This window comes from Trichosurus vulpecula, chromosome 2 (genome assembly GCF_011100635.1).
Source record: "Trichosurus vulpecula isolate mTriVul1 chromosome 2, mTriVul1.pri, whole genome shotgun sequence".
Classification (NCBI taxonomy): Eukaryota; Metazoa; Chordata; class Mammalia; order Diprotodontia; family Phalangeridae; genus Trichosurus; species Trichosurus vulpecula.
This window is the reverse complement of record NC_050574.1, coordinates 259379627-259397520: the sequence shown is the minus strand read 5'-3', so window position 1 is coordinate 259397520 and position 17894 is coordinate 259379627. Positions and strand designations below refer to the sequence as shown.

Sequence of the window (17894 nt, the reverse complement as noted above, 5' to 3'; positions counted from 1 at the left end):
TAAAAAATAAATTTCAATTCTTTGATATGTAGTCTAGCCCTGGTCAACTTCAGATCTCACTCTCAGACTCTTCTGTATAAAGCAAACTGGTCTACACTATTTCCCAAACATGTAATGTAATTCTTCCTTGCTCCTCCTGCTTAGACTACCTTCCCATCTTTCCACTTCTCCAAATGATATCCTTTCTTTGAGATCCAGTTTTGGTCCCACCTTCTCCATAAAGGCTTTCTTTTCTGCCCCAGGCTTCAGTGATTGCTTCCTTCCCTGAACACTTTCCTCTCTGTATCACTCATACAAAATAAGCTATCTTTTATTATATTTTATCTTAAGACATATACTCCGCATCTCCCCAACTAGATCATAAGACCCTTGAGAATAAGGACCGAGTCACATGCGTTTTTGTGTCCCCCTTACCTGGCATCTCTTGCAAGCACTTGATAAATGTTGGTTGATGATGGAGCTCAGACTCTGCTTCTCTTCTAGGAAGCCGTGCAAGTATTGATCAAGCACTCAGCCGATGTCAATGCTCGGGACAAGAATTGGCAGACTCCTCTCCATGTGGCGGCTGCAAATAAGGCTGTTAAGTGTGCAGAAGTCATCATCCCACTGCTAAGCAGCGTCAACGTCTCTGACAGAGGAGGACGGACGGCCTTACACCACGCGGCTCTGAATGGCCATGTGGAGGTAGGTGGGCAGCAAGTCACAAGGAATATAAACATTCACCCCATACCCTCTCTTTGCCCATCATGGAGATATATATATATCATGATGGAGAATGATGTAATGGGATAATTTTAGAGAAAGAAATGTCCTGAGTGACCATTTTTATTTTTACATTTAGATAATGGTGAATTGAAATAGTGTGATCTCACAATGCTTTCTCTTGAAATGGGAGCAAATAGGCTGGCAGTGTACGTGGCCAGGCTTGTATCATCGCCTACAAGATTCTTAATATACCTGCCAGGACCCTCGGTCATATACTCTTTCTGCCTTCTTTGAATCAAAGGCCCTTATCTTCATTTGGAGGTCATCATTGTTGATACTACAGGACCTCTATAGCAAAAATTCTTAAATTTTTTTATGTCATGGATCCCTTCAATAATCTGATGAGCCCTATGGACCCCTTCTCAGAGCAATATTTTTAAATGAATAAAATAAGTGACATAAGATTACAAAGGAAATTAAGTCCATTGAAATACAGTTACAAAAAATATTTTAAAAACCAAGTTCATAGACCTTAGGCTAAGGAGCTCTGCACAATAGGAAGGCAGTCTGTCACAAAGGGTATGTTTGATTTTATTCTTGCTTGGCTTTTTCAGATGGTCAATTTGCTCTTGGCTAAAGGAGCAAACATCAATGCATTTGACAAGAAGGACAGGCGAGCTCTTCACTGGGCAGCATATATGGGTAAGGACTGTTAGAACAAAAGGGAAGTGCTCATCAAATTAAATTGGATATATTCACCTGCGAGTGAGCTTGTTCAGACCCTGGCCAAGTATTTACCTATTCTAGCTCTGGTTTCCAGGCCAGTCCAGCTTCTGTCCAAAGATCTAAGAGTGTCTGTCACATGACTAGTATGAATGCTAACTTTTGGCTGAGGGCAGCGGCACTCTAGTGATTGGCTTCCCCTAAAGAAAAAGGATGAGTCTATGGAACATGCGAATTCAAAATTACATGGCCTCAGTTGGAACTTTATATAAAATGTATGTGCTATACCAGTAAATGGAAGTGAAATGAGGAGTATTGAAAGAAAGGAAGGAAGGAAGGAAGGAAAAAGACATAGACTGGCCTACAAAAGCAAGAATTCAAACTCTAGTTGGGCAATATTTTGACTACCCTTGCTTATTGTGGCTTTTTACTTGTGAGGCAATATATTGTAATAGAAGGATCCCTGGACTTGAAGCCAGGTAAGACTTGGGTTCAGATTCTGACATTGAGACTACTGAGACTATTCCCTGAGCTATAAAATGGAAGATAAATAGTACTTCATGAACTATTACAGCCTTATTCTAAGGACAACACTTTCTAAACCTTAACGTGCTTTTAAACTATGAACTAGTCTTATGTTATTGACTACATAGGTTAAAGAACTGATTTTAATTGAGTGACCATGTAATTAAGAAGAGTTGTATTATCATGCCCTCTATTCGAGGTGATATTATTGTATGCATTTCCCAATTCTGTCTGCTCAGAGGAAGAAATTTCACTCCTTTGTACTGAGGGGAAGGAATGGTTCCCCCCCCCCACCCCCGCTTCCCCTTTAACCTTTTGTGTCATTGGCAAAGATGACTAGATGGCAAATTTCTTCAGTGCAAACCTGAAGGAGATAAGAGGTAGACTACTATACAAATTCAATTCACAAGCAAGTCAAGACATCATCCTTATGATGTCATTGGTCCTCTTCGAGAATGAAGGCTGAACAACAACAGCAAACAGCATTAGATTTGGGTGTCTGGGTTTGACCAAGTACCTCTAGGTAAAATTTTAGAATGAATAATCTTTGCAATGTCAAATGCTAGTCATTTATTTTTCACTCTCAAAACAGCAACATTTCTTTCGACTAGTAACAAGACTTCTGGTATTTACCAAGGTGATATGTATACCTATCTAGTGCTTAGAAAACGGAAAGAAAGATGAATAATTTTCAAGAGTATTTAGTCAAATAGAAATGAGACTTACCTAGAAATTTGGCTTTACTTAATTCGATTTCATTGCTGGATAAGTAATGTGGGAATAATAACTTTAAACCACTGCATCACCATTCTTGAACTCGAAAAATTCCAACAAGGTTATCTTGGAAATCCTAAGGAAAAATAAAGATGACTTGAGACAAAATTTCAGGTAACTAGACTTTTTTTTGTATTCTACTATTAGCAGAAAGAGACAAATTATAAGAAAATAAACCAAAATCAGAGATAATTTAAAATAATTATCATCTAAAGCCAGTGTCTAGGTTGTATCCTGACATTGGTTTTTGCTCAGCCAAATTTCCCAAATCATCTTCATAAGGAATGATATTGTTATGCAAAAAGGATGTGTGATTTTGTGAGTGTAGGGAATTCCTGGTACACCAGTGATATAGTAGATAAGTCCTAGAGAACCAACTGAGGCGCCTAGAGGTTAAGTGACTCATCATTCTCAGGCTATGTGGCCAATAAGTGTGAGAGGCTGCATATGAATCTAGTTCTTTCTTCTTGACTCTAAACCTAGAACCCAAAGCCACAAGACCACCTCTGTATTTATAGTTAAAGTGTTGTATAACAATCAATGATGTTCACAGTATTCAGTGCCTCACTGAGGCACTGAAAGGTCTTTGGCTGTGAAACTAATGTACTTAACACAGAGTGCCTGGCACACTAGGAGCTTAAGAAATGTTCGTTGATTGATTGATTGAAAATTAAATTCACTTTATTGCCCATTAAGGCATGAAAATGGATAAATACAATTAATATTTTTTTTAAAAAACTATTTTGTTTCTGCACAGCAGATAGGGATAGGGTTAGGGGTTAGATCTGTGATTTCACTGATATAGGGAACGCCATTTACCTGTTCATGTCAGTACTTTCTCTACAATTCATAGAGTTGCAGTGAGCACTGAGATGATAAGCAACTTTCTTCTATGAAAGAGAAAGAAATTCAAAAGGAAGCAGAGAAGCAGGATAACTTTGAAAGTAACACATTGCATTTTTAATATACTTTTTAAAAAAACCTCAAGCTGTTGTTCATAAAGAATTGCATTTTCACATAATCCTTTTTTTCCCGTTGTGTTTTGTACATTTAGTTGTTTAGGGTTTGGTTTTGGTGTTTGTAACATTCAAGATTCTGAATTCAGAAAACAGTAATCATAATCATAATGCTTTCTGTGGCTTTATCTTTTTAAAGGCCACCTGGAAGTGGTGGCACTGCTTATTAACCATGGTGCCGAAGTCACATGCAAAGACAAAAAAGGTTACACCCCACTGCATGCTGCAGCCTCCAACGGACAAGTCAATGTCGTTAAACACCTCCTCAATCTAGGGGTGGAGGTAAGCACTGGACCATCTCTGGATGACTCACGAATGGATGACTGTGTTTATGTTTCATTGTTGTTGTTGTTGTTATAGCAATTACATAGCATATTTGCATTTTCAGGGATCAACATCTCATAGTCTTGTTTTCATTCTTCTTTAATTCTGTAGAAGGGCAAAAGAGGGCCCTGCTGAGTAGTGGAGAATTAGAAAAGATGCTGACCTTTGCTATCTGGGAGACCCAGAGATGATGAAACAGAAATCACATGCAAAGATAATAGGAATTAGCCTTAGGGTTCTAGCACTAGAGATTTGGTGCTAGAAGGGTCATCAAAGGTCTCCCAGTCTAACTCCTTCATATGAAAAGGAAGAGGAGGCCAGAAGAGTGAAGTGACTTGTCCCAGGTCACATAAGGAAGTGAGGGGCAGAACTGAAATTTGAACTTAGATCTTCCGAATCCACGTCCAATCCTCTTTAATAATGGGTGTCAGACTACAGGAATGATTCTTGATCCATAATACCATGCGCTTGTGGACCCTTGAAATACGGTCCTATATTTAAGAGTTATATTTATCATTTAGGCTTGCAGTGATATAAGCTCACCGTTCTACCCTAACTAGGATGCCCAGAAAGAGTTCTCCTTTAATTCATAATTGTTTGAATAAAATTACTGGGCCCTTTCTCTTCTGACCTTTTAGGTCTTGGTTTCTAAGCTTGGGAGAACAGTAGAGTCTTTGGAATCATAGGATTTAGAGCTGAAAGGGACCTGAGAGATTATCTAATCCAACTCTCTCCTTATACAGAAAAAGAGATTGAGGCAGAGAGATTACCAGAGGGCAAGACTGGGATTTGAACCCAGAGCCTCTGCTTTCAAACCCAGTGCACTTTCACACTCTACCACACAGTCTCTTTTACTGAGATGAGAGATGGTGACACCAGAGCCAGTCAGAGCACTTCCACCAACATTGTCTACTGCCTCTATGCTTCCTTAGCTCAGGAGAAGAAACAGGAGATCAGCATTGTGAAAGCAGCTGGGAAGGTCTCTTAGCTTCTCTATTTCAGGCTTGGGTTGTGGGCAAGGTCTCTGCCCTCTGCTCTAAATGATTCAGAGTAACAGCTGAAAGTTGCTCTTGGACACCACTTCCTCTTAGAGGCCTTCCCATTGACTTCCTCCTGTTCACTAAACACATTTCTTTATCCTCACTTCAACTCCACCCTTATTTTTACCATCAACTTTCTCCAGATTTTTTTTCTTCTATATCACCCCCCACTCTTTTTAATATGTAACTTTGACTTTAAACCTTCCTTGCCATACATGTGTTTAAAAATCCCCTCAAATAGAGGACATAGTGAAAAATATTCCAGACTTGAGTTTCAAATTCTCTCTCTGTCTGACTTTGGTCAAGTTATTTAACATCCTTGTACCTCAGTTTCTTGATCTGTAAAATAAAAAGTGTTAAATTAGATAATCTTCCAACTCTCAAACTTCTGATCCTATTAACTGGAAAACCAGTAACTAATGTGAATTTATACATATTCTTGAAATAATAACTCACACCTTTATAATAAGGACACATTTATATAGTGCCTTAAGATTTATAAAGTTCTTTATTGTAAATAACTCTGTGGGGTAGGTACCATTTATACTATTCCCATTTTCAGATGAGGAAATAGGTTCAGAGAGGTTGAGGTTATCCATGGTCACTCAGAGCTGCTAAGTGTGAAAGCCAGTCTGGAAGTGTCTTGATGTCAAGCCTAGTGCAGTTTCCTATTCCTGAAAAATGTCCACCTCATATTGCAGAAACTGTTAGTACTACATATTCATACATGGTAATGAGGTAATATAGTAAATAATATCTATGAAAAATGACCCCTTCCCATATGTTGGCAAGCTCCTTTTTTATCTCATTTGCTTTATTTTGATCTTTAATTTTATATTGTAAGCATTTCCAGGGTAGGGGCCATATCTTTTCATCATAAATTTTGTACCATCCCCAGCACAGTGTCAAGTGCCGAGTAGGTACTGGATAATATACGTTGATTAATTGGAGTCACCTTCCTGTTGCTACCGATATCCCGTTATTCATTATGAAAGGGAGTAAATTGGCCTCAGTAATTGTAATTGCCTCCTGTTGGTCTCATTTGCAGATTGATGAAATCAATGTCTATGGAAATACAGCACTTCACATCGCCTGTTATAATGGACAAGACGCCGTAGTCAATGAGCTGATTGACTATGGTGCCAACGTGAACCAGCCTAATACCAGTGGATTCACTCCTCTGCACTTTGCTGCTGCTTCTACTCATGGTGCTCTCTGTCTTGAACTGTTAGTGAACAATGGGGCAGATGTGAATGTTCAGGTGAGCTTCACCTCCCAGGAGAGTATTTGGTGATTGGTCACTATTGGTTTTTAGACTTTCTAGATGCTGCCCATCTATTCTGTGAGCCTTCCTAAATGCAAAATGGATTACTCTGAGCACTATACTACCTAGATTGGTGGGGTGGGGGTGGGGGGGGGAAGTGTTTATGTTGACTTAAATAGTAACTCTGAACTTTAAAGTGTGACATTGCCTGGTATGGTCATGCTGAAGGTAAGCTGATCTTGTTTGCAGGGGAGAGATCTGTCTGTTGTTTTGTTGTTCTTGCTTATCCTTCTTTATGAGAGTGATGTCTTGACTTGCATGTGAATTGGATTAAAGTGAGGCAGAACTTCCTGCTTCACTCTCTTCTCCAGAATTCTCAGAAGTCCTATGGGAATACAAAAGTCAAGCCTACTGGCAATTGCCCCAAGATACTTTGGCCTTTTTAAGTGAAAGTCTTTCCCAGATCTCAGTTTGTCTGTGGCCATGCCCATTCAATGACTATGGGCTAGGTAAGAATTGAGACAGAAGATGGCCCAATCTACCCTCACAAAAGTATCAATCTGGGAGGGGAAGACCCTCATTCCGAGCCATCGAAATCTAAATAAAGAGCCACTTAATGTGCTCCATTCCTGCCCAGTGACTATTCTCTATGGACCTTGAGTTTTTGGAATGTTGAATCAACCCAGAGTATTTCCTTAAAGTGAATACTGAGCTAACTTGACAGATTAGAGAATTAGAGAGATGCAATAGACTGTTGTCGATCTTCCAAGGGTCTCTGGACTAAACTGAGGCTGGACACCCTCAAACACTAATGGGACCCTTCAGGGGCCTCTCCTCCTCACTGAAGCTAATTCCACGTTGGGCTTCAAAACCACAGCGCCATCAAGTGGTATTGGCATTGAGTTTTTGCCTTGTCCTGAGAGTGTATAGGGGTGTATGTGTGTGTGTGTGTGTGTGTGTGTGTGTGTATGTGTGTGTGTGTGTGCACTAGATTGTGATTGCATTCATTTCTTGTGTTGGTTTAGACTATTTCTTTTACCATCCCATTAAATGTTCCTGAAAGAATGCTTATTTAACTTAGTTTAGTTTAATAATCCTCTTGATTTCCATTTTCTCTTATGAACTAATCATGATTTTAAATGTGAGAGCTGTTATCTAAAGTGGGGCCAAGATTTGTCTTCATATGCCATCATCATCATTGTTATTAGTATCCTTGAGAGCAGCTTTTTTTTATTCATTGTATTTGTACTCCCCAGTGTCTGGCATATAAGGGGGCACTTAGTAAATGCTTGTCGAGTAATTATTTTTATTTTACCAGACTTCTGATTTCATTGTTAATGGGAAGCTATTGAGGAATATGCTCAACCAATGGAAATTATAACCTTTTCTAAAACTTAGCACCCTATAGAGTTGCTTGAGGCACTAAGACACTATATGACTTGCTCAGGGTCTCACAGTCAGTAGGTATCAGAGAGGAGAATTGAACCCAGGCCTTCCTGACTCCGAGGCCAATTTCTATTTCTACTCCATTTTGTGTCATGCATTATTGTAAGTAAACTTAGTTTTGAGCCAGTTTGGCTACTTTTCATTAGTGTCATTCCACATCCACGTTACTTATCAATAGCTGTCAACTTTCAGGCAATCATCTTAACTCTGATCTGTTGAAATACAGCCTAGAGAGTTCATAGAGTCTTCAAAAAGATTAGGATGTGCTGTCAAGCTGCCAACTCCTGCTGGAATTTCCTGGGGGTGTGGGCAGGGGAATCCTGAGAAATGTAGTTCATCTCCAGATATACTTTTAAGATACACTGGAAAGCATTTAGCTTTGGGGCCAGATGGCGAAAAAAGACTGAAGAAAACTGGATGTAAGAGTTGTGATCTAAAACTGGGTTAATAGGTACCAAGTGGTTATTTCTGGACTATTTTTTTCAGAGTCATTGTTCTAGAGTCATTAGTGGACTGTTGGTTTGCCCAAAGTAAGATGTCCATGTTAAAAGTTATGTTGACTCAGTTACCCATTGTTCCCATCTCTGCTTATCAAAGAGTGTTGTGTGAGGTTTTGGTGGAGAAGGAAACACCAAGTTGGCAGTTTTTGTATTACCTGCTTTATTCAGGTACCCCTGCCTGCAAATTGTTATGTTCTTGCTGCCTTGAGGAGGAACTGAGATTCAAGGACCCAACCTCTTTTGTCAGGAGGACCTATCTGAATTGTCTTAAAATTGCCTATAAAAGCTGTCCCCACCTTGAAGCCCTTGCTGATCTTCAGTGATCATCCTGTCAATGTGTTGCTACCTTGACATAATAAAATCCTTTTAATTCTCTTTGTCCTGAGTTTTGCCCTGTTAATCAGGGTGAAAGCCCAAATCAAAAATTTTCCTTTCAACATCTGGTTGCAGTTTTTACATGTACCCATACCTATACACTATGTCTATACCTCCTTCTCTTCCACTGTTGGGACAGAGTCTATCAGTTGACCAAACTCTTACCCATACATTACCTGTTAGCACTGAAAGTTAGAAATGGTCGGTTGAATGAGTCACAGCAATTAAAAGATGGATGAAAAGAGGCAAAGACTGTTGTGTTAGTCATGTATCTTATGGTTCTCTGTGTCACCCATGTGGTATGGAGTCTTCTCTCCTGAATCTCCAACATTCGATCATATTGTATTAGAGAAAGTGACTAGTTTCAAGTAACCCAATGTAAGGTCTGATATTCTTCACAAATAGAAGAAGCTTAATAAATTAAAAGTGGTTTTACTTCAAAATCTCCCCTCTGACAATTCTGTAAAGTGTAAACCCCTTAGCCTGACATTTAAGGCCCTCCACAATATGGCTCAAACTTATCTTTCCAAGATTGCAACCCATCTTTACCTTCTTTCTCTCTTTCTTATCTATGTACTTCCATAAATGCTCCACAAGATGCAAAGTAGCCATCAGAAAACAGCTGCCCCTCCTCTTAGCCCAACTAGTGTTTTCTCTGAGCATATCCTGAGGGCCACCTGCTCAGGCTTAATGGTATATAACACAAAGAGAAGACCAAAGTGATGGACCAGAAATAAGCATGGCATCGAAGGTGGATAGATCATCCCTCCAACATTTAGAAGTAATTTGTCCTAGTCACATGTGCCTCATCTTTTCTTCTTTTTCCTGCCTTTCATTCTGTCAGTGTTCATTAGTACTTTCACCAAAGTCCAAACACTGTAAGACAAAAGAAGCAATGATAAGGGAGATGAGATGCTTGCTGTCATTGAAGTAGGGCAGAATTTGTAAGCCATACCTCTTAGAGGTCTGTTACCTTCTCCTAGCACTATGACTGCCATTTATATAAATGCTACTCAGTAGATAGTGGTGCCTTGACTTGTAAGATATCAGCCACATTAGGTACTTCTTTTAGAGATGAGATTTAAAATACATTCATATCATTTGAATATGCCTTTTGCATAAAAATAAACTCTTAATGCTATATTTTAAATTTAAAAGAAAATACCATTTAGAGCAAGATCTAGAGAAATAATGATGCCTAGGCATAGATTTGTGTCTCTGATCCTTATTGTTATCAATATTTCATCAGAGGAAGCATGGTTTAATGGAAAGATCTCTGAGCTCAGAGTCACAAGAGACCTGGATTCAAATCCTACCACTGACTCTAACTATCTGCGTGACCTTCAGCACTTATGTGATCATAGGACCACAGAGCTGGAATGGACCTCAGAGATAGTATAATCCAGCCTCATTTTACAGAAGAGCAAACCATAGCCCAGAAAAATTAAAAGATTTGCTCAGGGTCACATAGATAGTAAATACTGAAGCCAGGATTAGAATTCAGGTTCTATTGTCTCCAATCTTCACTTCCAACCATACCATGCTGCTATATGAAATTATACATTTTGGGCAATTTTTCTTCAGAAAACTTACCTGTTTTGAGGATCTCTAAGATTAGAGCATGCTAAGGAAAATTCTACCAGTATTTTCAATTTTACTTTAGTTTATTCAGTTGATTTTCGTAGGTTCCATTATAGTACCACCATTAACATCAATAACAACAATAATAATAACAATAATAGTAATAGCTGGCATTTTATGGCACTTTAAGGCTTTCAAAACTCTATCTCATTTTATACTCACAGCCCTGCAAAGTAGATGCTGTTATTAACTTCATTTTGCAGATGAGAAAACTGAAGCTGAGGGGGTTAAATGGCTAGCCTAAGGTCACACAGCTACTATCTAAGGCAAGATTTCAATTCTCCTTTTCCTGACTTCAAGTCCATCATTCTATCTACTATACCTCCTAAGCTTTGCTTTGGAGCAAGAACCGTTAAGACCCAAAAGAGATAGTAAGATGTGAAAGCCCTCCGAAATCCCAAGAGAAAAGGTACCCTAATATTCAACGTATTATTATGACAATACTGACTCTCATTACTACTACTATTAATGGGTCCGACTTGGAATTTAAGTGCCGTGAGGGAGTTTGAAGGCCATCTAATTGAACCTATACCTGAACAAGAATCCCATCTACAACATACCCAACAGGTGATCCTCTAGTGTTTGCCTGTAGTCCTCTAGTCAGAGGGAATCCCGTTACCTTCTAAGGTCTCTCCTTCCATTTTTGGCCTTCTCTTATTGTTAGGAAGTTGTTTCTTTCACCAAGCCTAAATATGTTCCTTTGCAGTTTCTCTCTATTGTATCTTGGCCCTCTGGGGCCAATATTTTATTTGAAAGTTTTAATAAAGTTACTCGTTCATGACTAATTTACAAATTCTGTCCATTATCTGTGGTTTGGTCTCATTGAGCCAGAGCATTTCCCTTGACTGACTAGTTAAGAGATTGCCATCATTTTGGGGTATTACATAAATTCAAACTCCATTACTGTGTACCCTCAAAATGGCAGCTGCCAAATGGCTTTCATATGTTGATTTAATGATTTCCAATGAAGCCAGCAAAATAAGGGCCTCTCATTTAAAATGGTGAAAAAAAAATATATTGCTTTTCAGGAGTGTTGGATTTTATTAAATGGGAGTAGGTCCCAGGTCAGTTGTTAAATGTGACAATGATTTATAGCAAGTGAGTTAGCCTTTGTTCAGACAGGACCCCACAAGTAAACACATCATTTATCTTCCCCCCCCCCCCATGTACTGTTGAATAGTTGGAAAGTAAAAACTTGAAGGGTACCTTCTTCATTAGGTCACTTTAGGAGATGTTTTGTGGTAAATAGTACTGACCAAAAGATTTGAAGTCAAATTGCAGTTTCTACCTTCATTTCCAACCTTGAGTAAATCATTTACTCTCCTGAGTGTTTTAGCTATCAAATGGGAAATTTTATGTTTCTGGCAACAAAAAGCCAAGTATTGAATATATTTAGCATTCGACAAATGCTTGAGAGTTCTCATAGAAAAATCTCTTCTTCATAATTATCTTTAGTTTCTCTGTCATGACAAAAGGTTTAGTGTTTTGTGTGATATCATTTCCTCAGTTACATTGTTAGGGATGTTAGTTGACACTGATTTATGAACAAATTATCTTTTCTCTCTCTTTTTTTTTTAAAGAGTAAGGATGGAAAGAGTCCACTGCACATGACAGCTGTCCATGGAAGGTTCACACGATCACAAACCCTCATTCAGAATGGTAAGAGAAGACCCTGTGTGTCCCCCTTTCTGATTTTGGTTCCCAGCTGTTTTAAAAGTCAAAGGTGATGTTGTGCTGGTATTTCACTTTTCATTGTTTTTGAGGATTGTTTAAATGGCTGTTGAAGGCTCCTTTTCAAAAAAATGCCAAATATGCCATAAATAATTACTATAATTATTAGAAACCTGAAGTTTTCAAGCACAAGTCCTAAGATAAAGAGGTTTAAGTGCTTTGAGGTTGTAAAGTATGAACTTACAGTCTCATGGCCTTCCACTGATCACTTTAATAAAATTAAGTCATGCACATCTATTGATCATGTTTAACTTATTTAGAGAATTGAAATTAAACATGGTCCTCTGCCCTTAAATTATGATAAGCTTATTCAGACAAAGGGAGAAATGATAAGAGACTCAGAGGAAGGCAAGTCAGAAAATGCCATGGCACTTGAGCCAGAAAATGCAGTAAATTTCTAATTCCTGTGTAATTCATCTCAGCAGTAACTCTCCTTTACATGCCCACTATAGACAACATAGTTTAAGTCTTCATCTCTTCTCATCTAGGCTGTTCTAAAAACTTCATAACTGGTCTTCTTCATCCCAGTCTATTCCCTCTCCATTCTGCTTTCACGTCACTGCTAGAGTAACCTTCCAAGTCCATCACTCTGACCATGTCACTCAAAGACCTTCGGTGGCTCCCCGTTGTCTACTAAATAAAGTATAAACTGATAACTAGCATGCAAATCCCTCCACAATCTGTCTCTTTCCCAGAATTCTAGTCTTATCTCATATTATTACCCTTCATCCCACTTGAAATATTTGTCCTACTCTCTCTAGTATTCCTAGCTTTGCTCACGCTGCCTCCTGTGCCTGTGTCTGAAATTAATTCTCATTCTAGTTTTTATTTATCTTTTCTGTATATGTTATTTCTGTAATAAAATTACATTTTATTTTTAATGGAGTTTCAGAATTTAAGCTTTCATCAATTCAGACATTTTCATCCCCTTTGTCTCTTTTTTTTCTGAAAAATAATCTAAAATAGTAAGGTTTTCTTATAGTTATCATGAATATAGTTTCTAGAAATAAAATTTTTTAATCTGTAAATGTATTTTGGGCCAATGAAGACATATTAATGCCATTCTCCTTCTCTACTTCAACTGTTTCTAAATATCTTTTTCTTTTGTTTAGAACTATGATTTCATTAGTGCTAGGGAACCCCTACTATGGAAACTCCCTCTCCTGTTACAGATCAACAACTTATCTCTAACTTAAAGTGTTAAAGAATTTCTTGAAACACGGAGAGGTTGTGATTTGCCCCTGGTAACACAGCCTTTGGGTGTCAGAGAAGGACTTGAACTGGACATCAATCAAAAAAGAAATAGGAAGTAGATATCTGTTAAATTTCTCACTTAACATGCCATCTTGATTTGCTTTTTCTGGCTATAAAATGGAGCATTCATTTCCTTAATTGCTTTGATAGAACTCCTTCCCTTATTTCAGTAAAACTGATTTCTTGAATGAATGAATGGAAAAACTCTGAATCCAAAGTTGTAGTTAGTTAAGCTACTTCTGTCATGAATGTAAAAGGTTTTGTTGATTTCTTTTCAATTAATTATATTAAGTCAATATTATAATTCCTTGTCCATTCAGTAGTCAATTTATAATTTAATTCCTAAATATATCTAAATTTATTTTTATATATTCATTAATTTATCAATTTTGATATTTCATTTTGTTGTCATATTTATAGTTGTATATAAGTATATGTAATAGTAGTTTTATATATTTTGATTAGTTGAATGAAGATATAAATTTTGTTCAGTATTGATGTTGTCTCCTATAATTGTTTTTGTGTGCTGGAAGTCTCAGGGAGGCACAGAGTAGTGGAGACATATAGGAGTTTAGGAAGAGCCAGACAGGAACTGATAGAAAAAAAAGGAGAAGGAAGTCTGAGATTGTACATAGCAAAAAGCGTCCATACATGTGATACATAATTTTGTTTACCTTGCTGAGCTCCAGTGGCCAAAACTGTTCTTTATTCCCTTGTGCCCCACATTTAAATAAACTATTAAAAAGCCTCTTAAAAAAGCCTCTCCCCCACTAAGATGTTGTTTGTTAGTAGAGAGAACTCTGAGGCACTTGATAAAGTTGAACAAAAATCTGTTCACCATCACAAGAGGTTGCTACTTAAATATAATTCAAATTTAATAAGCAATTTTAATGTCCTGCCAGGTTCATTAAAGTAGGATTTTGCTAAATCAGTTTCCAAGTTTCCTGTAGCTTTATCCTTATTTATAGTGGTAAATAGCTGGTCACCATAATTTGGATACAAACCTTTTCACATACTTTCAAATTATGAAGATTTTGTAAAGTCTGTTATACTTTTCTAGGAAGCCCACCTCTCCTGATGTGTTCTCATTATTCCTATATTCCCTGGTTAGAATTTTTTTTTTGAGGTCTGGATTTGTGATTTCACATTCATAGCTGTCACACCTCCCTCCCCTTCCCCACCATGCACACACATACACGTGTTGTTTCTCACATTCCTCTCAAATTGTCAAACCCTGAACTGGGATATGGCAGTTAGACACCTAAAAGATATTATTACCTTTTTAAACAACTATGACTCAGGTTCACTTTTGTTAATGAACAGAATTTCTGAATCATGTTACCTTATGTTTTATTCTGATCTTCAGATGTTTTTTTCAACCAAATTTGCATAAAGCTTTTCATTCTTGATCTTATGTTTTCTTCCCGTGTTCCTCCATTTTTCTATTGCTGTGAGTCTCCAGTGAGCCACTACATCATTCTCTCAGTCTGGTACTAGGTTTTCCTTTGGAATGATGCTAATATTTTAGTATGTCTTCCATCTATCCCCATCTCTTTCCCACAGTAACTTTCCAAGCAGCTATTTAATTGGCCCATCAGGTTTCCAAGTAGTGAAAATTGAGGGAAAGTAAACTAGTAGGCCATTTGTTAGCTCCCATCATCCTATGATCATGCCATCTTGCAACACTCAACTGTAGTCCTTTGTCTTCACTGTTGTCTAGCATCTTTCACAACCAGTTAGCTTTGAAGCTTTAAGATCATCCCTAGGGGTATGAATCCAGACAGTCCTGGGGGGCTGTTCCAGTAGGGCCATCTCTAGACAGCTGGAGAGTGGGTGAAATTTTTCTTTAATATCTCTAATCTTCTCTTTCTTAATTAGTTCCTTTCTCCTTTTCTCACTACCATGCCCCAAATGAATTTTCAGATGAGATGTTCTTCTTTCTATCAAAATGCTGATTTACAAGAAAAGATTTAATGCTGTTTAATTCAATGTTCTTGTCCTCTGTGCAACGAAGGACGCTTTCCCTCCCTTAGAGAAATTTTAAGCATCAGTGAATAAGTCGGGAGGTGGAGTACGCTTTTGCCTTATGAAGGCCTTTATCGGCAGTGCTGATTTTAAGGTTCAATTTAGATCTAGAGTTCCACCTTGAGAGTAAGCCCCATCAGGCTATGCAGGGTAAGCCTGTGCTTACCTAATAATTATCTGCATTCAGAATGAGAGCTGGGCATAAGTCTGTTTGGCATTTAAAAATTCCTGAGGAGAGACTATTGTTTATCTTTTTTTTCCTTCCTGTTTTGGCTCCCCTCCAAGAAGGCTACATATCTCAGTACCCCACACCTCCATTCTTTATAGGACCCAACTCTCCCCGGTCCATCTGAAACTTGTACAAATCAGCAGGGCCGGGTCACTGTGACTGATGGCAGGTGGATTTTTCTCACTCACCATGGTCTGAATCCTGCCCATCCCCATTCATAGGAATATCAAAAGAGCTTGGTCATTTCCCCAAGTCTTGAAAGCCATTAAGTTACCTCGTGCTGGCCAGTGATACATAAATTTAGGACGAAGTAGCCAGACAGCTACTGAACACTGTCCTGTTTTTCTTATTTGACTGTGGCTATTGACTGGTAAATAACCCTTTCCTGTTTCTTAGAGTACATATTTGGCTAGTTACTTTCATTAAAAGTACTGTTAAAGTTTTATCCCCTCTCAAATATTCTACATTCCAGCCAAAATGGTCTATTTGAGAGTATCTGAAGTTCCCACCTCGGGGCCTTTGTACAGGCTATCCTTCAATGTCCAGCATATTCTTCCTCTTTCTCTTCACATCTTTGAACCCCTAGCTCACTTATACGTGATCAAGTGACTCTGCCACTCATTACCTGTGTGACCACTGGCAAATCACCTAAATTCTCTGGCCTTCAGGTCCTTCATCTACTAAATGAAGGGATGGGACAATGGGCCTCTGAGGTCCTAGACAGATAATCCTATGCAACAATGGCTTTCATTGATATAGCACTTTAAGAGAGGCTGCGTAGTGGTGAGGGAAAACCTTTTGGCTTTGGAGTCAGAAGACCTGGGTTCAAATCCCATCTTGGATACTTTCTACCTATTTAATCTTTCCAAAGTCACATTTCTCCCAGTTCCTCAGTTTCTTCATCTGTAAAATGATAAGTTTGGACTAGAATAGGGCTGGGGAACTTGCAGCCTTGAGGCCACATGTAGCCCTCTAGGTCCTCAAGTGAGGCCCTTTGACTGAAGCCAAACTTCACAGAACAAATCTCCTTAACAAAAGGATTTGTCCTGTCAAACTTGGACTCAGTCAAAAGGCTGCACCCAAGGACCTAGAAGGCCACATGTGGCCTCAACGCCACAGGCTCCCCACCCCTGGACTAGAAGTTCTCTAATATTCCTTCCAGCTCTAAATCTATGATCCTATAAGTTGGGTATATTATTCATCTTCCTACCTAGGACGTAAGCTCTTTAAAAGTCAAGGACTATTTCACTTTTGCCATTGTGTCCCTAGCACCCAGCAAATTGTTGTTGTTATTGGTCAAGTCCTGTCTGACTCTTTGTGACCCCCATTTGGGGTTTTATTGGGAGAAATACTAGACTGGTTCACCATTTCCTTCTCCAGCTCATTTTACAGATGAAGACACTGAGGCAAATAGGTTTAAGTGACTTGCCCAGGGTAACACAGCTAGTAAGGGTCAGAGGCTAGATTTGAACTCAGGAAGATGAGTCTTCCTGGTTTCCAGCCCAGTACTCTATCCATCACGCCACCTACCTGGCTCTAGAAAGTAGTAAGCATTTAATAAATGCTTGTGGGTTGACTGATTGATTGGAAAGTGAAACGATAGAAACATTTTTTATTTTTTCTAGTCAGCGATGGAAGCATTGGACTCAGTGTTTAGTTACATATGATGCTATCCTATGCTCTTTTGTCAGACCCTAATACTGTCTGATGAAGAAACCAAGTTGGGACAAAGAAATCTAAGAAAATCTGAGGCTGTATGTTTTTTCAGCAATTTTGGCTTCTAGATGCTTAAAACTATGCCTAACAGGTTAAAAAAGTTCATGAAATGTTTTTTTAATAGAGGGTTTAAAAATAAATTAGGCTTTGGAAGGAAGATTGGAGAGCTAATGTTGGGATTACTCATTCTGACTTTCTTTGACCTTTTGGTCTGGAATGCCTGTGAGGCAAGTAATTAAGATGACCCCTCTTGTTTGTTCAATAAAACTCTAATTTTAGATGGATAATTAGATAATGTTACATAAATTATCTCTCCCACTATTATGTGGACTATGACACTCTATAGTTTACATGCTATGCATATTGAAAAACTCCAGTATTTGTTTTTCTTTAACCAATTATCAAGCATTTAACTTGCACTTTTAGTGAAGATTAAATATATTAATTTGCATTTCAATCAGGTTTCAAAGGTTTGCAGTTGAATGTTCCAAGGATTTTTAAACAAACAGAATTTTAAGTTAGTAAAATATTTCATAGTATGATACATATTCCTTACTTTTAATCATAAGATGATTTTTTTTAGTATTTGTTCTAATTTTTCATGAG

The 17894-nt window shown here is 38.2% G+C and overlaps 1 protein-coding gene across 4 annotated transcripts in view; it reads left to right on the top strand.

Moving 5' to 3' along the window:
* Positions 1–17894, top strand: part of ANKRD44 (ankyrin repeat domain 44) — a 369642-nt gene that overhangs the window by 226490 nt on the left and 125258 nt on the right. For all 4 annotated transcript variants that reach the window (XM_036745366.1, XM_036745365.1, XM_036745364.1 and 1 more), the window contains exons 5-9: positions 484–684; positions 1320–1407; positions 3883–4025; positions 6156–6368; positions 11914–11992. In XM_036745366.1, coding sequence (XP_036601261.1) covers positions 484–684; positions 1320–1407; positions 3883–4025; positions 6156–6368; positions 11914–11992 — 724 coding nt within the window. The remainder of the gene's footprint in view (positions 1–483; positions 685–1319; positions 1408–3882; positions 4026–6155; positions 6369–11913; positions 11993–17894) is intronic.